This window comes from Nuphar pumila, chromosome 10 (genome assembly GCF_984573655.1).
Source record: "Nuphar pumila chromosome 10, dmNupPumi1.hap1.1, whole genome shotgun sequence".
Classification (NCBI taxonomy): Eukaryota; Viridiplantae; Streptophyta; class Magnoliopsida; order Nymphaeales; family Nymphaeaceae; genus Nuphar; species Nuphar pumila.
In genome coordinates, this window is record NC_143258.1 from 113553027 (window position 1) to 113576704 (window position 23678).

Genomic DNA, 23678 nt, shown 5'->3' on the forward strand with positions numbered 1-23678 from the left:
TGTTGAGAGCACTTTAATTGTCACACAGCAAGGTAGAGCGAGAGATTGTTTCTCCTACTTCAATTAGGAGATGCCTGACCCGCGTGGCTTCGGCAATAGCTGCAACCATGGATCTATACTCAGCCTCAGTGCTTGATCTAGCAACAGCCTTTTGTTTTCTACTACTCCAAGAGACTACATTTCTTCCAATAAAGACACAATATCCTGATGTAGATCTTCGTTCATCAGGATCCCTGCCCAGTCTGCATCATAATATACAGTAAGTTCACGCTCATTCTTGCCAGACGACTGTGGTGAATATATCAACTCGTCCCCAATGGTCCCTTTCAGATATCTAAGAATCCTCTTAACCACTTTCATATGTCTCAGTACGTGGTGCATGCATAAACTGAGACACTTGATTGACTGAATAAATAATATCAGGACGAGTGAATATGAGATACTGTAACATCCCTATTAGACTGCGATACCTGGTGGGGTCCTCATACAGATCTCCATCATGAGTGCTAAGCTTTTGGTGAAGCACACTTAGAGTTCCTAGAGGCTTGCAGTCTTTCATACCTGCCTTGCTGAAAACACCTATTGTATACTTGTGCTGAGTGAAAGTTAAACCATAAGCCTAGTTATCAACTTCTACACCTAGAAAATAGCGTAAGGCACCAAGATCTTTCATTTTGAACCTCTGACCTAGTAGGTTTTTTACTTCTTTGATGTGAGTTGCAGAGTTTCCTGTGATGACAATATCATCAACATAAATTAGTAGTAGGGTGATCACGTCCTGACCTCTAAAAATGAATAATGAGTGATCTAGTAGAGAACGTGAAAATCCATGATTTTGAATCTCAAGCGAGAAGTTGTCAAACCAAGAACAAGATGCTTGTTTTAGACCATAGATAGCTCTTTTTAGCCTGCACAGTTTTACAATTTTGCTCTTGATATCCAGAGGGTTGTTCCATATATACTTCCTCCTTCAAATCCCCATGCAGGAATGCATTTTTTACATCAAACTGACTCAGCTTTCATCCATATTCAACAGCCAATGAAAGAATAATTTGAATCGTTCTCATTCTCACCATTGGGCTGAAGGTCTCATCATAGTCTTGCCCTGCTTCGTGGGTAAACCCTTTTGCCACCAATCTTGCCTTGTATCCTTCAATAGTTCCATCTGGTTTATACTTTATTTTGTAAACCCATTTGCATCCGACAACATTTTTGTCAGGTGGTCTAGGAACAATTTCCCAGGTTCCACATTCATGTAAGGCTTGCATTTCACCATTCATGGCTTCTACCCATTTGGTAGAAGTCATTGCCTGATAGTACATAATAGGTTCATCTTCCTTATTGAGTGCAGTTAAAAATAGCTGAAAATCCAAGAAGAAGTTGTTATAGCTGACCCACATATCAATAGGATGTCGTATGCGATTTGATCTTCTGACCTCAAGAGTGTGAGAGGAAGTAGGATTGACTGCTGGGGCGCGATTTAGAAAGCTTGACACTGTCGTTCTCTGTCTAGAATAGGAGATGCCCATGTATTTGCCCGGTACCGATGATGGTACTTCTTCCTCATTTTGTGATCCCGATGTCCCAGTGGTCTCAAACATTTCTTCTTCTTGCCGCACACAATCTGGAAGACAGACTTCATTTGAACTAGCAAAAAGTTCTGAATTCAGCTAAGGATAATAAACTTCAATTGTGTTAGAGGGCATTTCCGTTGTGCCAACATCAAAATTTTGCTCATCAAAGACAACATTTCTTGAGATTTTGATGCATCTGTTGGTAGGATCATAACACCTATATCCTTTGTAGTCGTCTGCGTATCCCACAAATCTACACTTCTGAGCCTTGTCCTGAAACTTGTTTCTCAGGGACCGATCAATGTGTACATAACAAACACATCCAAAAGCACGCAAATCATGATAACCAGGATGAGTTCCAAAAAGACAGTAATAAGGAGACTTATTTTCCAAAACAACCATAGGCAGTCTATTTATCACATGTATGGCAGAATGAAAAGTTTTTGTCCACAGATTGATAGGAAGGTTACTATCATGCAACATACTCATGGCACTTTCAACGATATGCCTATGTTTTCGCTCAGTCATTTTGCTGAGGAGTGTATGGACAGGACACCCTTCTTCCTATCCCATTGTTTTGGAGAAAAGAAATAAAGCCACTAGATGAGAATTCCCCACCTCCATCACATTGAAAAAATTGGATAGACTCAGAGAATTGACTTTTTACTAAGGAAAGAAAGTTTTAGAACAAAAGGAAAACTTCCAACTTATTTTTTATGAAATATATCCAGGTGTATCGAGAATAGCTATCAACAAAGATTAGGTAGTATCTGCTTCCAGAGCCAGAGGCAACTGGGGCGGGTCCCCATACATCAGAACATATTATCTCAAAAGGTTTTGAAGCTCTCTTATTAATGGAATGAAAAGGCAATACATGACTTTTGCATAAAAGACAACTGGAACACTTCTGACTTTTCTCATCTCCATTGAGACTTTCTTTTGGAATGAGATTATTAGAAACAAGTTTCTCAATAAAATGACTCCCACAATGTCCTAATCGACTATGTCATAAGAAAGGCTTATTACATTCAGAAATACTAAAAACATTTGCAGAATGGTAGGAACACGACTTTAATGAAGACTTCGAATCCAGATGGGCAGGGCGGACCGAATGGCATGGAGCTTGTTCAAAGACATACATATTTCCTTGTCTCTTTCCTTCAGCGAATGTCTCTCTCGTGCGAAGGTCCTTGACCTGCACAAAGAAGGGAATGAATTCGACTGAAGCATGATTATCATCAACAAGTTTAGAAACAGAGACTATTTTTCTTGATGTTGGGAGCATGAAGGACATCAGAAAGTTCAAGAGTAAAATGTGACATGGGAATGACAGTTTTTCCAACATGGGAGACAGGATGGTGGGATTCATCGTCGGTGATAATTTTACTCTTGCCAAGATAAGGAATAGGGTTAGAAAGTTTACCTGCATCACTAGTCACATGAGCTGCCCTTGAGTCAACAAACCAAGTGCCTTGATCATCCTACTTTAATTTTAATTCTGACAAGGCAAATATCAGCAGATCTTTAATCTCTCTACTGTCTCTGATATTGGTGGACTTTCTTTTGGATTCTGTCTGTGGAGCCTTTCCTTTATTCTCTGGATTGTGCCAACAATTCGCCTTGATATGCCCATTTTTGTTAAAAAAAAAGCAAGTGGGAATGGATCTTTGTCCATGTGTATGAATCAACATATTTGGGGTGGAAAGCAATCCACGTCCTCCGTGTCCACTTCACCCTTGTCCCCCTCGTCCTCGTCTTCGACCATAAGTCACCCATGTGGCAAAAACTTCTTGGGAATTTGTATGAACATGAGTTTCTTCAGAAAAACCCTTCAGAGTCATTTCGTACTGAATTAATTTAGCTCGCAGCTCTTCAAAAGTAGGAAGGGCAGGCAGACACAATAGTGAGGTGACGATCATATTATAGTCGGGTCCCAATCCACTCAGAGTTTGTTGCACCATATCACTGTCACTCACAGCACATCCTATAACTGCAAGTTGGTCTGTGATAGTCTTCATCTTGTTAAGATATTCCATGATGGTCATGGAATCTTTTCTCAGTAGCTGAAATTCCCTCTTGAGAAAAATCATCCTTGCCTGTGAAACTTGTGAATACGTCTGAACCAATCTCTCACAAAGTTGCAGGGCAATACAATTGTCGGGGATTGCAATAAGAACCTCTTGAGACAAGGTAGAAGTGATGTATGCAACTACTGATTGATCTTTCTTTTCCCAGTTGAGATATTCTACATTTTTGACATATACAATTGAACTCGCCCCTTTATCATCTTTCTCTTCTCTCGTAACGAATTCTAGGGGGACTGGAGTGGTTCCATCCAGGTGACCTAAGAGACCTTGGCTCCTTATAAAAAGGAATGATTTGTCTCTTCCAAATCAAGAAGTTTGAGGTGTTTAACTTTTCGGAAACGAGTTGATTGAGAAAGCTTGAAGAAAGACTCGATTGAGAAGAATAAGAATCCATGGAAAAAGTAAATTTAACAAGAGTGATCACAAAGTGCTCAGTCTTCAGACAAGGAAGTTTGTTGATTGCCCCTTTTTTTTTGTTGAGTAACCCTTAAAACTAACAATCGGAGGCTGTCAGATTTAAGGGGAAATCAGACCTAAGTTTTCCCTTGCACTTTTATAAGATTTGAGATCATAATAATAATAAAAATCCACACGATCTAAAAGTCTTTTCAGCTGTGACAACCAGAGAACTGCAAGAGGAGACACTTGAAAAAGAATGAGAATCAGATTTGAAAATGTTGTCACACAGCAAATACTAACAGCAAAGAGGGCTTAGTATCTCAGATCTAACGCAACTTTACTGTCAGATATGGATACACAGAGTAGATACATAGAGGGGAATGTGTAAAAATGAAAATAGATCTGGTGCACAAGATTTGGAAATACCAAGTGAAAGGGAAAGAAGAATCGGGGTTTCACGTGAAAGGATGAATCGATTTCAGCAATTCACGTGAAACAGAATTTCTTTTTCCTTTTTTTCGTGATGCACAGGATTTCCGTGAATAATGATTCACGTGAATATCAGGCCCACGTGGATATGAATTCACAGGAGAAGAATTAGAAAGAAGATGGAGAAACGAGAGGTAGAAAGAAGTAAAAGAAACTGAGAAAGAGGAGAAGATAAGAGAAAGAGGAGACCTCAAACCTCTGATCGGTCGATCGCACCTTTCGGACCTCTTCAACCCTAGACGGATCTTTGCTTTGATACCATGTGAGAATCTGCTCTGGAACTGGTGGAGAAAAGAGAAAGAGAATAGAGGAAGAAAAGGGGATGCGGCTGTCACGATTTCTGTAAAAGAAATCGTGACCTAAACATCATATTAATGCATAAGTGTACAGTATGGGTCTGGATCTGGTATAATGTCCAGACCCGAAAGAAAAGAAATGAAAACATGTAAATACAATGGATGGACACGGGTCTTGGTCTCGGGTCTTGATATCCAGACCCGAGACCCGTACACCTAAACACACTTTTTCAGTTTTGGCCTTTTCTACAGCTTTTAATTCATTATTCATGGCTTCAATCCATTCATGATGATTTTTTACCTCACTATAGGAGGATAGTTCGACATGAGAGTGAATGATCATAAGACACGCTCTATAGTTGGGTTCAAATGACTCATAAGATACAAACCTACTAGGTGTTTAGGATATTCTCGTAGATCTTCTAACACTAGATTGATCTATGTCTTGACTTTGGAAAAACCTTTCTATTGCACATTGTGGATGGTCTTGAGTACGACGAGAATAAGTTTGTATTTCATTGTGAGATTCAACAATAGGAATATCACTTTCATGAGCATCATGAGTGTCATCATTTTCACTCTCATGCATATCATGAATATTATTAGTTTCAATTCATACAATCATCAACAATAGCATGCTTAACAACTTTATCATGCACTAAATCAAATAAAAAAAAGTAATCACATGGTTTTTAAGACTCAATTTTTTCAAAACCATTTTCCCTTTCAAGAAAAATTACATTTCTTGAAACATAAAGTTTGTTTTTTGCAATATCATAACACCTAAATCCTTTTTGGTTTTCGGCATAGCCTAAGAAAACACAAGGAATGGTTTTGGCAAAAGCCTTAAAGGACAAAACATTTCCAAATAAATATTCTCAATCTTTTATAATCGAGAGGGATTTTAAATAATTTTTCAATGAGAGAAATATTTTCAAGAATAGTATAAGGCATTCTATTAATTAAATAGGCCGCTGCAAGAGCGGCTTTAGCCCAAAATCTTTTAAGAAGAGTCTTAGTAGTTTCAATAATGTGTTGATGCTTTGTTTCGGCTAACCCATTTTATTGTGGGGGTGTAGGAGCAAGATCTTTGTTGAATAATCACTTGTTGATCAAGGTAATTTTTAAAATCAATTGATGAAAATTTCCTTTTGAAATGATCTAAATATTTTAATAGAGCATGTAAATTGATTTTTGGCATAACTATGAAATTTTTTAAAACAATCAAATACTTCGGATTTGAATCTAATATAATAAATCCATGTATGTCTACTACAATCATCCACAAATATAACATAATAAAAAACTCCTCCTTTAGATATAATCAATGTCGGTCCCTATATATCCGAATGTATTAACTCAAATGTTTCTTTAGATACAAAATGATTAGGTCCGAAAGGTAGAGATTTCATTTTTTCAAGAATACAATCTTCATAAATCAAATCTCTTTCATTACAATTTTCAAGAAAAGAAAATCGATACTTTTCTTGAATTGCCCTAACCTTCTCGTGATCCATCATCAGCATGACTCCTCTCACAATGTGGCCAAGAAAATGCACTTTCTTCTGGTCGAATAGGCATTTTTCCCTCTTCACATACAGCTCATTATCCTTCAGAGTCTGGAACACAATCTGAAAGTGTTGAACATGCTCCTCCATAGAATTGTTGTACACCACTATGTTGTCTAGGTAAACTACAACGAATTTGTCAAGGTGCTGGTAAACTATCTTATTTATCAGTGTAGAGAAGGTTATGGGTGTGTTCGTCAAGCCGAATGGCATAACAAAAAACTCGAACGCCCCATACTGTGTAAGGCAGATGGTCTTAGCTTCATCCCCTTCGGTAATCCTAACTTGCCAATAGCCTGATCGCATATCCAACTTCGAGAAAACACGAGCTTTACTAAACTGGTTAAACAAGTCTGCGATCAAAGAAAGTGGATACTTGTTCTTCACAGTCAATTTGTTCAATGCTCGGTAATCCACACACAAGCCCTTTGACCCGTCATGCTTCGCCTAGAATAGTGTAGGCGCTTCAAAGGGTGCTTTGGACGGTTGAATGATCCTGGCTTCCAACATGCCATCTAACTGTTTCTGCAACTCCGCTAGCTCAGCAGTCGCCATGAACTACGGTGCCAGAGAAGGTGGCTGGGCACCTGGCACCAGCTTAATCTCATGATCTACCTCTCACTACGGAGGTAGCTTTCTCGGCAGCTCGACGAGCATAACATCACCAAACTTCAATATTGGCGCTAAGTCCATTGGGACGTCAGCAACGCTCCCCTCTTCATCAATCTCGCGGATCATCACAGAGAAGGTCTCATCCCCTTTTTTGAGACCCTTCTTCAACTGGAGCGTGAACACCAAGCACTCACAAGGCTTCACCACAAGTAGTGCGGCAATCGTGCAAGGCTACTTCTTGTCCTCAAAACTGACAATATTCAGATGAGGCATCGGTACATCCTTGTTGCCTCGAAGGAACTTCATAATTAGGATGACCCTAAAAATGTGGTTCTTCCAGACCAACTCAAGATTCTCATCGGTGCATGGCAGACAACCCCATAAATAGGTTTGGCTTCGAAGTTGACCGCCTTCATTCGGCTCTCTTTCTTTTCCCATTGTAGCCCCAATCACTCTGCCACTTTAAGAGTAACGAAATTGTGTGTGACGGTTGTGTTAACCAATGCCTTGGTGAGTTGCCTATTCAAGACTTTCAAGTACATCAACTCTTTGCTCATAGGTGGTCCAACAACAGTTGTCACCTTCACTGCGCTGATTTGCATACCCCCAACAGTCTCTCACGAAATATAAAAGAGTCATAAAGTGACTAGCAAATGCACAAGCAATCAAGCAAAGAGCCACTAATGGGCGAAAATACAATAAGCCACTAATGGGCGAAAATACAATAAGCCACTAAGTGGCAAAAGGCACAAAGTGAGAGAAAGAAGTAAAAATATAGATTTTTTATTGAGAATAGCTTCAAAGAAGCTTAGAGAATACATGGGGCATGCCCCTTTATTTATAGACAAAATGGGACCCAAGGAGAGGCTCCCATAGAGTCGTTGGAGCCCCTCCAACGGTCATATTTATGATCGTTGGAGGGGTCCAACAACTTTATGGTGGGACCCCTCCAAGATAAAAAGGAAAAAAGAAAAAAGGAAAAATAAAGAAAAGAAAAAAGCATATTCCAAAAGGAATATGCGTGTTACATGGAAAAGACTATTTTACCCCTAGTGGGTATTACAAAATATATATATATATACAGGTAGACACATGTGTATATATATATATATGTATATGTGTCTCACACTATATATATAGATATATATATATATATATAGAAATTACAATACAATTTAACACAGTCGGTTGCTCTACGCCGGTACACCCGGCTTCAGCTTCGACGACATTCGCAGCTCTAGGCTCGCAATTATCTTCATTCCATGGACCATGATTCTTGTTCGGACAACGATTTGCCCAGTGGTCACCACGACAGATGTAACAATCCTGACGATGATAATTTCGCCCTCGATAGTTGTTATTTCTCTATTGGTTATTATATTGTCTCTCCTGCTGGCCACGATTCTACTGGTTATCACCTTGTTGGTTCCCGTTACCAACATTGTTCCTTCAGTTATTCGTTCGATTGTCCCTTCTATTATTGTTACGATCATTCCCGAATTGTCTTCCTTGGGATGGCGTATTCCGACTATCAATCTCAGCGAGCTTCTTGGCAGCATCAAGTGTCACAACAAGAGTTTGAGGGTCTTGCCGATTGAGCCCCGTAGTTTCCCACCCCTGCAGTCCATGCATGAAGTGGAACAACTAGTTTGCATCGCTAATGTTCTCAATGTCTAGCATAAGTGAGGTGAATGCTTTGACATACTCATGAATTGACCTAGTCTGCTTCAGGGCCAACATCTTATTGCAGGCAATTCTACTCTCATTCTTGGGCAAAAAGAAGTCACGCAGTTCCTTCTTGACGTCTGCCCACAAATTTACAACAGAACGCCCACGCTCAACACTGCCTTTGCGGCGTCTCCACCAAAGCTTAGCGTCATCAACTATGTCACAAGGACTCGGCAAAGCAGGCGCTGCACCCGCATCGACGCGACACCGGTGTGCGTGCGGGTGCGACACCGGGTGCGGTCAACAAGACCCTGGGTGCGGTAGCACCCAGGGTCGTTTGCGTCCACATTTCAGACGTTAAAAAAAACCGATGAAAAGGAGTGATTAGGGGAAAAAATTGCCCAAATCACTCCTCTCCTGCGCAGCCCTCTCCTCCCGACACCCTGACGCCACCTCTGAAGCTCCTCCTCTCCCTCGTTGCAGGTACGTCCCTCTCGCTCTCTGCTTGTGTCGACAGTGGAGGGGTCGAGCCCCCCTGCGCCCTCTCTTGCTCTCGTTGGGTCGACAGGGGAGGGGTCGAGCCCCCCCTGCGCCCTCTCTTTCTCTCATTGGGTCGGCAGGGGAGGGGTTGAGCCCCCCCTACGCCCTCTCTTACCCTCGTTGGGTCGGCAGGGGAGGGGCTGAGCCCCCGCTGCGCCCTCTCTTTCTCTTGTTGGGTCGGCAGAGGAGGGGTCGAGCCCCCCCTGCGCCCTCTCTTGCTCTTGTTGGGTCGGCGGGGGAGGGGCCCAGCCCCCCTGCGCCCTATGATTTCGGCAGGGGAGGGGCCCAGCCCCCCCTCTCGCTCTCTTGTTGGGTCTGCAGGGGAGGGGCTGAGCCCCCCCTGCTCCCTCTGTTTTCGACAAGGGTGGGGGTCGAGCCCCCGTCCCTGCTCTCTGTTTTTGGCAGGGGAGGGGTTGAGTCCCTCCCTGTTTTTGGCAGGGGAGGGGCAGATCCCCCCTCCTTGGTGATTTTATATCAAGATAATGTCAGTCTGTATAATTGATTTAAAATTTTGAATGTATTTTTTTTGTTTTTTCAGAATAAAAATGGCGGATAAAGGGAAAGGACTTGTGTCATCCTCATCCCAACATGTGACTTCTGCTGCTAGTTTTGCTGATAGTCGCAATGGGATTGATGATGTGGGGCCACTATGGGTACATGTAGATAAACTTGCAAAAGCTGGAGAAGGAGGTGGTGGAAACAAGAGATTTTGATGCAAGCTCTGCGAAAGAGATTTTGTTAGGTCTTACACAAGAGTGAAGGCTCATTTGTTGAAGATATGAGGACATGGCATTTCAGCTTGTAGAAAAGTTGATGAGGCAATGCGAAGACAATACAAGAAGAATATGAAAAGAGAAAGGCAATGGCCGATTCTTGTGCAGTTAGTGTCATTTGCAAGCTACCAAGAAGATGCTGAAGAAAAAAAAAAGTCAATGTAGGAGGTAGAGGAACGATACAAGCATCATTCAATACATATGGAAGAGAAGAATTGGATAGAAAAGTTTGGAGGTATTTTTATTCTAGTTCACTCCCATTTAATGCGGCTAGAAATCCTTATTAGAAGGATTTAGTAACATCCTTGGCAAATTGTAATTTGAGTGGTTATGTGCCTCCAAGTTCAGAAAAAATACGAACCACACTTTTTGCAGAAGAGAGGGCAAATGTGGAGAGGTTGCTGGAGATTAAAAAATATTCATGAGAGCAAAATGGAGTTTTTATTGTGTCTGATGGATGGACAGATATTCAAAGGCGTCCATTAATCAATTTTATTGCTTGTTCGCTTAGTGGCTCAATATTCTTGAAAGCAGTTGATGCATCTGGGGAATATAAAAATACAAAGTATTTGAAGTGATTGTTTATAGAAGTGATAAAAGAAGTGGGTGATCAGAAAGTGATACAAATCATTACAGACAACGCTCCACTTTGTAAAAGTGCAGCGTTGAGTTTGGAGAGTGAGTACCCTCATATTTTTTGGAATCCCTGTGTAGCACAGGGCTTAAATCTAGCCCTAAAGAGCATCTGCAACCTCAAAGAAGAAGAAAATTTACAAGCATATGTTTTATGTTCATGGATTAAAGATTTAGAAAAAAATGTCAAAAGCATTAGGAATTTTGTTGTTAACAACCATCGTGCTAATGTTATATTTAATAGGCATTCTGATTTGAAATTGTTGAAGGTCGCTGAAACACGTTTTGCATCCATCATTGTGATGATGAAGAGGATTAAAAGAGTGAAGAATGCTTTGATTAACATGGTGACTGGTGAAAATTTGACATTCTATCGTGTTGATGATGATATCAAGGCTCAAGAAATTAAAAAATTCATTCTTGACTATGTCACATGGGTGCGGGTGCGGGTGCGGGTGCGGGCGCGGGTGCGGGTGCGGGCGCGGGTGCGGGCGCGGGGATTCGGCACTTCCAAAAAACCCGGGTGCGGGGGTGCGGCAGGGGCAAAAATGTAAAAATATATAAATATATATATATAAGAGAGAAAATCCTTTACGAAAAAAGGTTTTGAAAAGCAGCTGACAGGAGCTGTCAGCTGCTGACATCTCCTGTCAGGAGCTTACAGCAAAAAGGAGCTGACAGCAAAAAGGAGTTGTCCGCAGCTGACAGCAGAGTCAGCAGCTGACAACAGAAATTTTTTAAAAAAAAAATTCGCAGCTCAGCAGCTGACAGAAGCTGTTGTCTCAGCTGTCAGCAGATTTTTTTTTAAAAAAAAAATCGCAGCTCAGCAGCTGTCAGCAGCTGACAGAAGCTGTTGTCTCAGCTGTCAGGAGTAATTTTTTTTTAAAATTTCGCAGCCCATTTCAAAGGGCAAATTTTTTTAAATAAAAAAATCCAAAAAAGAAAATGGACCTAAATGATCCTGGTTGCGATCAACGCACCCAGGATCGGGTTGGCCGCACCCGCTCCCGCGTCGAGTCGCGTCGACGCGGGTGCGGCACCCTGCTAGCCGAATCCCTGTGACATAGATTCTTGGTGATGAGTTTTGGGACAGAGTGGTATACTTTTTTCAATTTATGCAACCTATTTGGGAAATGTTAAAAGAAGTTGATAAGGATGAGCTCATGCTTCACAGAGTTTATGAAATGTGGGATAATATGATTGAAAAAATACAAGTTATAGTTTTCAAGCATGAAGAAAAAAATCTTGCATTGGATGATTCAGATTTTTTTATTCATATTCATTCAATTTTAGTCAGAAGATGGGATAAGAGCAACGCTCCTTTGCATTGCATGGCACATTCTCTTAATCCAAAATATTATGTAAATAAGTGGTGGGCTGGTGGTATTGGTCGTGTCCCTCCAAATTTAGACCCAGAGCTATCAAGACATAGAAATATGTGTATGACAAGACTTTTTCTAGAAGCATATCTTCTACATCAAGTCACACAAGAGTTTGGAAAATTTTCATCTTCAAGATTATATGGACCGGCATTATTCGCGAGAGAAGAAGATAATATAGATCCTATCACATGGTGGTCAACATTTAGATCAGAAACACCTCTTCTCCAACGTCTTGCATTAAGATTGCTATCGCAGCCTGCTAGTTCATCTTGTTGTGAAAGAAATTGGAGTACATATTCTCAAATTTACAACATGAAGAGAAACAAACTCACCAGCAAGCGTGGAGAGGATTTAGTATATGTTCATTCAAATCTTCGATTACTTTCGCAAAGCAATGATGAATATAGGTATTAATTTGCTCTCTTAGTTATTTGATTATTTCTTAGTTTTCATTTAAATATACTTGTATTGTATTTAACATTTTCAAATTGGGTTTGTAACGCAGACAAGGAACATCCAAATTTTGGGATGTAAACCCAGAAGAGTGTGACTTCGAGGGAGAGCATGATTTCAACATAACAAACATGGATTTACCTGAGCACAGTATTCCTTCTAATGATGCATTTGATGATGAAAAAGAAAATTATTAACATCCATTACTTCATCAGGATATACTTTGGTATGTAATTTAGTTCTTTTATGCTTTACTTATTTGATTGATATTTAGGTCGATTTATGTAATTGCTTTACTTATTTGATTGATAATTTGATATTTAGGTTGATATACTGCATGCATGATGAATGATATTATGACAATGTTAATTGTTAAATGTTAAACTGTTAAAACTTCAAAATTATATATATATGTATTTTTTTTTTTGCATTTTTGCCTCTGCCGCACCCCCGCACCCGAGTTTTTTGGAAGTGTCGCATCCCTGCACCCGCACCCATGTGACATAGTAAAGTACATAGTTGCAGTGTGCAACGAATCTGCACCTTCTGTCATACATTCAGTCTCAAGGTATTGGTCCATCAGTTCTCAAGATCTCTCGAGTTCTGGGTGCCTTTGTACTTTGCAGGCTCAGGCAACTTAATATGCAGCCCCACATGTGTCGCTGCTCCACCAACTAGGGCATTCCTCAACTGTCGCTCTAACTGGTCATTTTTCCATCGAACAACATCCAATTTAGTAGTCAAGTTGTTGAACCTTTCCAACAGATCATTGAACTTCATGTTAAGACTTTCAATAGAGCCTTCATATCTAGTGGCAAGATCTTCCACATAATCTTCCACTCCCTCTACTGCAGTCGTGATCTCTTGATCAAGCACCCCAAAAGCAGTATTGGTATCATTAACCAACCTTTCCATGTTGGTCATAATCTCTGTCAACTTGGTGACATCGTGTACGAGAGTGTCACACGGTCATCATCCATGAACTCATCTTCGGGAGGAACCTGACTACCCGAAGGAATATCGTTATTCTTCTTCAGAGGCATTCTCAACGAAGAATGACGAATCCTTGTCCCAAAATTCAACAAGGCTCTACTACCAACTTGTCGCGAGCTAAAAGCGAAGGCCCCCGTGATGTGCCCCGGTGTACCCCAACACCGGAATGGCCTTTCAAACGCACTGCGAAAATTGAGCTAAATGTCACTCGTCAATGGTGTGGGCACAATAGCAAAAGCACGCACACACACAATCACATAAAGAGAGTGGGGAGGCAAGAGAGCATAGAAGAACGCTAGAAAGCAAAGACTTCTATTAACAAGTTAACGAGTACAGAGGGACCCCAAAATCACCTTATACCCGGGGGTTCTTAGGCCAAAGGCAATTACATGCACTACAAGAAAGCAAAAGAGGTAACTACATCAAACAAGAAAAGCAAAAAGCTTGGCGGTCCGAAATAGGTACTACTCTAAATGTTTGGGACATAAAAATTTTGGTTAATTTTAGAAGAATTTTTCAAAGTACCAAAACCTTTGATTTTTAAAGAAGTTTCATCGGCGGTTGAATCATAAGTCATTGAAATTAATGTGGCACTTTAATAGTATGGACTCATTAGGAGTCATGAAACGAAGCATCGGAATCAAGAATCCAAGAAGTTTTATAGGGGTCAACACATGTTGAGACGGCCACACTGGAAAGAGAAAAAGCTTGAGCCTTGAATAGTGGTTGAAGAACTTCCATGAGTCAAGCAAGTGACACATTTTTTAGCCTTCATCTACACCACCCTTCTCGCTTAATGGCTCCATAGAGAACACTTTCTTTTCATTTGTTTGATCTTCTTTTCTCTTTGGGCAAAATGGCTTGGTGTGACCCGGCTAATTGCAAAAGTGGCATATTATATTATCACTCTTCTTGTATTCATAGTTATTTGAGTTTCTTTCATAGTCATTTGAGCATCTTTCAAAGTGAAGAGGCTTGTAAGTTCTTGTGTGATTTTCTGGCCTTGACATAGCAAGCACGGATTCTTTATCTTTGATGGAGGAGGGTTTCTTTAATCTATTCTCTTCCATAGTTAATTCTTCTAAAGTTTCAACTATGGAAGGAGCACCTCTTCTATGAAGGAGAGTCAATTTGGTCCCCTCAAATTAGGGTCTAAGCCTATTTACAAAATGATAAAAATGCTTCATATTGAATTGTTTTTCACAGAACTCTATATGAAGTGGACAATGCCACTTAGGCTCTAGGAGACCAAGTCCATCCTAAAGGAAAGAAGGAGCATTGTAATATTCTCTTATGCTCATGTCTCCTTGAGTCATAATCCTCATTTTCTTCTGAAGGTTACTATGTCTCTTAGGAAATACATGTCTTGGAGATATTTCCAAGCATCACTCGCAATTTCAATTTTTGCCAAACTAAAATATTTTTTTATATCAACACTATGAATGAGTAATCCCATGATTTTGGAATGACCCATCTTCCACTCCTTCTATCTCTTTTCGTAGGCAGTAACGGCTTTGCTCATTTTGTCTCCTTGAAGTGCTGCTTCTTTGTCGTTCTCATTCTTGGAAAGTACAAGTTTTGGTTCTTTCTCGGATCTGTCTACCAAGCCCTATAAACCCTTTTCCCAAATTTTATGCTTCACTATGGATGCCCAAATCACATAGTTTGTGTTGTTAAGTCTCATGGGCAAGGTGACAATCACTTCTCGTTCATCCTCCATAGATACAAAAAGAGAAAGATATAGAGATAGAGAGGGAAAAGAGAATGGAAGTGGAGTTCTTTTTGGACATCACGAGCCCACGATCCACGATCTTACGTCCACACAAACAAGCTCCACTAAGATCAAAATTTTGATGGCTCTGATACCATGTAATGAGATCAAGAAGTCTCCACACACCTCAAACAAGAGGCAAATACAAATCCACAAAAAGGGAACAAGCATAATAGTCACTTAGGGGCTTAGAGGAACACTCAAAACATAAAAATACAATTCTTTATTGAATGGTAAATGCACACAAAATGCATATGAGGGACTCAAGGTCCCATATATATATATATACACACACAAAAAAAAAAGAGTGAGAATGATGCAGAGCATCCAGAGATTCAAAATTCAGAAGCGGAGTTGGATCCCAATCCAAATCCCCAGACCCGATCCTGACATCACTACCCGAGGCGATCCACACGTGTGAAGAACGTCCCTTGTCCTAGTGGATCTACAGTTTAGTCGATGCTCGTCGTGCTCCTTCGCTAGATGCATCGATTCCATTGTGTCTTCATGAAATCATATTTTTTTGGATATTTTTCCTACAGTCTTTATTTCATATAATCTTTTTTTTTTTTAGGAGCCGGATTCTACGGATCCAGATAGTTCTGGTGCCCTGTAGGATTCTTTTGTGGCACTAGATGGTGTATGGGGAACGCAGGTAGTTTTTATTTTTCGCAATTGCATTTTTCTAATGCATTTTTGTGCAGGATCCAATTCGTTGCGCAATCTGGATCCGGATCTCGATCCATTTCAATGGAGCCTTAGTTGGTGCCATTTGGAGTGGACCATTTTGGTCCCATTTCAAATTTCAGCCTTGACTAGTTCAAGTCAATACGGTTGTTGGACCCTTAATGGCCCTTTGCCAAAAATAGTCCAATCAAACTCGTTTTTGGAGCAAGCCTTGGGAAGGCCATACCATCTTTATGGTATGTCTTCCCCAAGCTCCAAGCCCTTTATAAGGTGGAGGGGGGCTGCTTCTCTTTGAAAGAAATTTTGTTTGGTGTGGCTGAAAATCTCGGTTGGAAAAGAGATCTTCTTGGAGTGAAAGAAAATCGATTTTCACTTGGGCGTGTAAGGTGATCTTGTCTAGATCGACCTTGAAAGCTTAGCAAACGTTTTTTTTTGTGTGTGTTGGCTGATGATTCAAGCCGCAGTTCGTGGGGTTTCAGTTCGGTGTCGGCTGCTTCCCAGCGACATCACATTATCATCTTCATCCATATAACAAAATCGCTGGTTCACTTGTTCCTTCATTTCATTGTTTTTCATAAGTGTTTTCTCATTGAATATTGCTTGTGAGTTGTAGTGGTTTATTTGTTGTATTCGAATGAATGATTAGAAGTATTTTATGTTACGAATTGGCTCTGTTGTTCAAAGGAAATCCCAAATCATTGTGAAAGTGTGAAACTCGTTTTCTAATAAGAAACGAGATTTTTCGTTACGAGCTATCAGGGATGGTTCTGAAGAAACAATCGTATCTGCCTCGATACTGGTTGGTTTCTGGAGTTCTTTAGCTTCCCGAAAAGCTAAGACGATCATCTACAACTTTGTAGTTGAGGCCAATTCGTGAATCGACCTTTTGCACCCTTGAAAAGTGCTGATAAGGTTTCAGACAAACAGGATTTCACTGTCACCTATCTGTTACAGAACACACCTGGTGGTGTTCCGTATTTTTCAATTATCTTGAGAATCCCTGCATGAAAAATTAATTTGTTTGATTCTATGGAAAGCTAGGACATAGCTCTAAAACATTCCTGTTCAAAGTCATAGCTGAATCTTCGTCTAAGAGTCTCAAAATTATCCCTCTTTCTGCTGCAGTAGAATAGTTGAGAATTTAATTCATTTGTCAATATCCTGATTTTAGAATTTGAGAATTCCAATTTTCCTGGTACTTTCTGCATGATTTATGAACCTAGAACTTGAATTATTAGCTAAATACTTTTGAAATTAATTAGTGTTTTGAGCTTCATCTGATTCGTAAGTTTACAAGATTGAAATTCTCGTTGATGTGATTGTGTGTGACGAATCCTCGATTACATTTTACTACAACATCACCTACCATTTCGAGAGTTCAAAAATTCGTAGAGACTCATAGAAAACTCAGAAAAATCCAAATCTTAGCTCGTTGGAAAGGTCTGGATCTGACCTTCGTTTTCTCAGTTGGTGGCCTTCGCAAAATCCACCATCTGAGAGGTCGAAAACCTCTTCAAACAGGCTATCCACCGAACCCGGAGAACCTGTCATAGACTTGATTATCCGTCCCAGTCCCTAGTCCATGGAACGAACACCTCTGATCTGAATCCAGTGATTTTGGATTCGTTGAAAAGGCGTGCGAGTCGTGCACAACTTTCCTTTGGACCGCCTCTATCAAAACATGGTGCACGAGTCTCGAAAACCCTATTTTCCCGAGTCTTGTTCGGACTTATCGTCGTGAAAGCTTCCGCACGTGTTAAGATCTGTTTGGATCTTGGATCGTAGATCGGTCATCGAGTCCACATCAAAGAAGCTCCCAATATAACTATTGGGAGCTCCCAAAGGTTAGAATTCTAAACGTTGGGGAGCCCCCAATTGTTATATTGGCAAGGACAGATACTCCCTTGACAATATAACAAAAGACAACTACAAAAAATAAGAAAAAAATAGATTACTCCCTAATGAGATGTTCCTATTATAAAGGTCAAAAGACAACAATACCCTTGAAGGGTAAAACATATTTCAAACAAATATATATATATATATATATATATATATATATAATGAGTACCATATTCTAACAGTGTTTAGGGTTTCGAGGGGGGTTTTAGAGTGGTTTATAAAGGGGTAACTTGGACCACCCGATCTCACTTTGATCGGACCGTTCAGATGAGTTGATGCCAGATAAAGTGTTGGTATATATATATATATATATATATATATATATATATATATATATATATATATATACCAAACACCATAACACCCCCCCCCCTCCAACAATGAGATTCTAACACTGCCCACAACAGGAATGGTGTATTTGGTTGTCCATGTTCTTAAATCCGGTCTGGATCTGAGTTCCCTGGACTTGAGGGTATTCCAGATGTCAAATTCTTGGTACCTAAAAATGGCCGGAAAGACCTATCTTCGACACACTTCTCATTCCTCCATTCTCTGGCCACTAGCAGTGGTATTACTTTATCTCTCATTAAGACTGATGATTTTAACTGTACATTAATTATTTAAGTGAACCCCCTTTTATCATATTCTTTGCCTATATGACAAGATCCACTGCAAAAAAGACAATAATTCCCCTTGTGGTACAGGGATGTATTGAAGAACTTTTATTAGGATTTTTACAAAGCTATCAGATCAAACTTATAGCTAATTTAATCCTTCTCTCCACTGTTTTCACCATAGATGTCTGCTCATGCACAATAAGAAAATGAATTGGAGTTCCAAAAATGCATTATCCCCAAACCAGACCAAAGCAAGACGAGCAAAGACAACAAAAGAATACCACAGAAGAGGAGTGCCCATGAACCAAATTGAAGAGCAATTGAATAGCAACATGAACATAATCAGTTAAAAGTCTAAAAAATGAGTTTTATAAGGGCGCAACTGATCATACAAGCAACGCCAATGAAAAGGCAAAATACTAGTGGGGAAAACAAGAAAGAAAATATAGTACCAAAATTAATCAAAACAGGGTTTAGGATCACGGTTAAATGCAGGAAAATTTTTTATTGTGAATTCAATAACTCTAGAAACAAAAATATAGAAAAGGATTGTTTTGCTCCATCCTAGGGGTTTTCAACCCTAAATCTCAGAAACATAACGAAACAGAAACCATATTCCCCGATCAAAAATCAATTCAATAACTAGAAACACGGTAACCAAAAGCACCAAAGAAAAATAGAGAATCATCTGAAACGAGGAGATGGAGAAAGCAAAACATACCGCAAGAACGTCATCGGTGTACCCCGTGAACTCCAACAGTTTTGCCTCCACTTCCTCCTTCAACCGGCTCTCTCCTTCCCTGCTGAAATCGTACCTAAACGTGTTCCCTCTGGTTCGATCGTTGTCGTCCATCTTCGACCACCGAAACCTTCAATGACCGAATATGGCGAATCGAGAAAAAAGAAAAATCTCGAAAATACTAGAGAAAAAGGAGCTACCCCACAAAAGGAGAAGACTCCGAGGGCTTCCAGCAAGGGCAACGTGATAATCCGGCGAAATATCCGCCGGAAAATTTGTTTTCCGGGCAGCGTACCCTCGCCGGCACACCTCCCGGAGCTAGCGAGAAAGAGGGTGGGGAAAAACAGAGAGAGAGACTTTTGGTTATCGAGAAGAGAGGCTTCATCCATGTAGGGATGCACAACGAACCGAGCCGGCTCGGATCAGCTCGGGCTCGTCAGTACCGCGAATGCACAACTAGGGGTGTCAACGGGTCGGGTTTGGTTCGAACCAGGTAGAACCAGACTTAACCCGATTTTTGGGTATGGTATCGGGTCCAGACCCGGGTTTAATCAAGTCCACTCTAAGAAAAACTATACCCGGACCCAATAAGAACTACATGAACCAAACCCATTAATACCATATTTTTTATCATTTTTACATTGAAAAAATGCAGATCTTAATCCAAACTCGGATCGAGTCTGAGTTTGGTATAAAATTTCACAAACTATACCCGAGTTCATGTATTAATGGGACCTTCAGGTCCAGACTCGGGTCTTATTATTTATCGTCATGCCTGGACCCTATAGGGTTTGGTTTGGGTCAGGTTCAGGTAAACCTGACCCATTGACGCCCTTATGCACAAGGGGCCAAGCTTCCTTCCATCCCTAAAGGTAAACTTATTTTATGTGATTAATTTAGGGATTTCTCTTTCTCTTTTTCTTTTTCTTTGTTTTTTTTAAAGGAAAAATGAGGGTAGTTCCTGGAGTTTGAACCTGAGAACCTCTCAATTACTGTTATACCTCAAATTTCAAAAGATAGTGTGGATCTAAGCTCTAAGATTCGCATATCCTTTCTTGTTGGTAGTGAAGGTTGTCCAGACTTAAGTGAGACCCATAAGGGTAACGTGACAACTAAGAAATCTTCTTCATGTGTGGAAAAATCAATGGATACATATTTGTACCTGAAAAAAAATGCATAACACTTGCTCAAGTCATAAGCAAGAATGGTCAGGTGATAGAGCCTATATGGAAGGGCGTTAATTAAGAGGTCTAGGGTAGGACATCCCCACCACTTTAGAGGATTCTTTCACCTTTCAGGAAGGTGATTTGAGAGAGTCTAATCAGGTCTTCTTAAGTTAGCCTTAATTAAAGTAGGAATCTTGACAGGAGCAAGACTTTATAATCCTTTATCTAGTCTAGTTCTTGTTTCACAGTAGGACTCTTTATGACTTATGTAATTAAGCTATAAATAGTGGTTTGGGTTTTTTTTTAATAAAATTGAGCAATATTGAAGTTTTCTTAAGACTTCTCTTTAGTCATCCCCTCTCTCTTTCTCTCCCTTTCTCTCTAGATGTCTCTCTCTAGACATCCCTCTCTCCTTCTTTTCTCTATACTCCATCATGTTTTTCTCTCTCCTCTATATGATTCACATGAGGTCAAGCCTCCCTACCTTAGTTTTTCATCTCTTTCAAGGGCTCAATCCCTTATTTTAACCTTATCTTGCAACAGAGCGCTTTCTTACAAACAAAACTTAATGTTGAATCCCTTGACCCCAATTATACTTGGGGACCAGTCATTAACCTTTTCTAAAGTCGCTTAAGTTGTTTAGACCAAGATTGCATCTGAATGAGCAATGTAGTCTCATTTTGCAAACTTTTTGTCTTTTCTAATCCCATGCACATACTCTAACTGCACCTGAATGTATAGACCTATTTAGAACCTTGTTAAACCTACTACACAACCCTTAAAACTGATCTCAACCTTCGATAAGACCCTACCCACGTCTGAGACCCGAAATACCAAAACTACTCGCCACCAATTCGGCAAAATGTGTAGTTTTGACCGTTTGACCTCATCAGCCTCCTCAACAACTCAGCCTGACTTCTCTAACCCCTAGCACATATATCAGACCCTAACACATGTCTCTAGGTACCGCTAGAATCCTTGGACCAAGTACTTTTATATCTGAGCCAAAATCTCCTTCTGATTTGCAAATCAGACTCAGTTTTAACCTATTCGATTTAGTTGTTTGACCATATTTTTTAATACCTCTCAAACTGCTCATGTGGTTGCGTGTAGAGGCTACAACAGTTACATAGACATGATATTATTTTGAATTTATTATGATAAATTCGCAATCGATGAAATTGGAGATGACTTTAAGTTATGTTTTGTCGTGCCCCATGATTCTTGAATTTTCCCAAGATGTGATTGTAAACTTTTTCACCATTACTAAAACATGAAAAAGGTAAAAGTTTAATTGTGATTGGCAGCTATAATTATTTTTGCATTGAATCTTGTAAAAGTTATTTACAAGATTGATGGTTCTAAGTGGAACTTTTGCAACAATATTTCAGTTCAATTACATTCAATCTAATAGTTTAGATCTAACAAAATTTTTAAAATAATTATAAATTATCATTTAGTCACTAAGGTCACTGCATGGATTTCAATGAAAACCAAATCCCCAATTAAGGGATATAACCCGGTTTTGTGTTTGTTTAGTGAAACAAATGATATGCATTTCTTTTTCTAACATTGCATTAACAAAACAAAAAAGATAATGAGTACTTATTTCTTTTCTACAATCATATTTAATAAAACATCAAATTTATGTTACTCTATGATTGTTTTATATGGCTATGAACTTGTTTCATTTTTTATACAAAAAATGACCATACTCTATGACTAATTTGACACATTTCTCAAAATGCACCATAATTTTTGCTATTCTCCCATGTCCAAAATCTTAAATATCTAATTTTAAAAGACCTTTTTACCCTTCAAACATACGAAGTTCTTAAATATATATAAATTTTCTCTCAAATATGTGACTATTTTTTGCAGAAAAGTCTTTGTTCTTATACTACTATCTCTTTCATGCAATGTCAAAAACTTATATTTTTATAGCCGTTGAAAAGCTAGGACACAGGCCTGTAACTTTTTTGTTTTGAGTCAGAATAAAAAACCTCTCAAGAGTTCTCATTTTTTAGTTTCAAAACCCAAATAGAAGTATGTTATGCAGACTAGAATATATGTACTAAAAATTAAGAAAAATGGTAAAAAGAAAAGAGACATATTGAGATGTTAGCTTTCTAATGCCACCAAGATCACTTTGATCTGATGAGCGATTGGGGAGAAACGTTCTTTAGAAGATAGACTGTTCGGTTGTTCTAGTCTTCAAAACTTGCTTCTATTCCGGTTTTGGAACTCAAAAATAGAAATTCTAGAGGACTTTTCTTCTCTTGCTCAAAATAGAAAAATTATAGGTTTATATTTTAGCTTTCCAATGACGGTAAAAACACAGGTTTTTAATGTCGAATTGGAGAGATACAGATATGAGAACATAGACTATTCTTTAGAATATATATGTGATTTTCACCTAAATATATGTGTTTGTTCTCCTATATATGTGATTGTCTTCCTATATATATGCAAAGTTCCTTCTATATATGCAGAGTTTCTCCTATATGTGATTGTTCTCTTGTATATGTAGAGTTCCTCTTAAACATGTGATTTTCTTCTAAATTTATGCGAAATTCTTCTTATACATGTGATTTTCTCCTAAATATATGTGGAATACCTCTTATATATATGATTTTCCTCCTAGACATGTGATTTTGTAACGCCCCAAATTTTTATCCCAAAAAATTTAGATTTTTTTTTAAATGGTTTTAGAAATCATGACACAAGTTTGAAACTGGATAAAAGCTTTAGGCGACTTACAAATCCATCACATCATTCACATATCAACTTAAAATTTCAACATCCATATTTAATAAAAGTCCATTATAAATTTTTAATTAATAATATCAGAGTCTTATTCAAAGTCCATAAAATAAATGTTAATGTCTATAATCCAAAACACTAACATGAGCGAAAAAGATTTGGCTCAAGTCCCGCCGCAACCTCCCACCATCCCAATGGTCATTTATTCATTACCTAAAAAAAATCATAATAAGGTCAAACTTAACAAGTCCTGTAGAAAAGCGTTATTCAATACACGTAAATTAAAATAAGTATGCAAAAGCATATTCTTACACTCATATGCAGATATCAATCAATACTTTAAGGATACATGCACTGCAATGCTTCACATGATTACTAATCATACATACTAGCATTTTTCTTTTAATCATGAGTGGTCAAATAAATGTAAACATTTAGATATGCATATGCAGTTAAAGATGCATGCACTTACCATTGCAGAATGGACTATTTATGCATAAGTTGCTTAATTATCTTTAATTAGATTTTCTTTTTAAATGATGTATGTCATGATTTAACTAAATATA

General features: G+C 39.1%; 1 protein-coding gene across 1 annotated transcript in view; it reads right to left on the reverse strand.

The window, feature by feature from the left end:
* Positions 1-19422, reverse strand: part of LOC149827971 (RNA binding (RRM/RBD/RNP motifs) family protein) — a 41255-nt gene extending 21833 nt beyond the window's left edge. Inside the window, exon 1 of the mRNA XM_090019769.1 lies at positions 19166-19422. Coding sequence (XP_089875895.1) covers positions 19166-19297 — 132 coding nt within the window. The 5' untranslated portion in view covers positions 19298-19422. The remainder of the gene's footprint in view (positions 1-19165) is intronic.
* Between the last annotated feature and the right edge of the window lie 4256 nt (positions 19423-23678).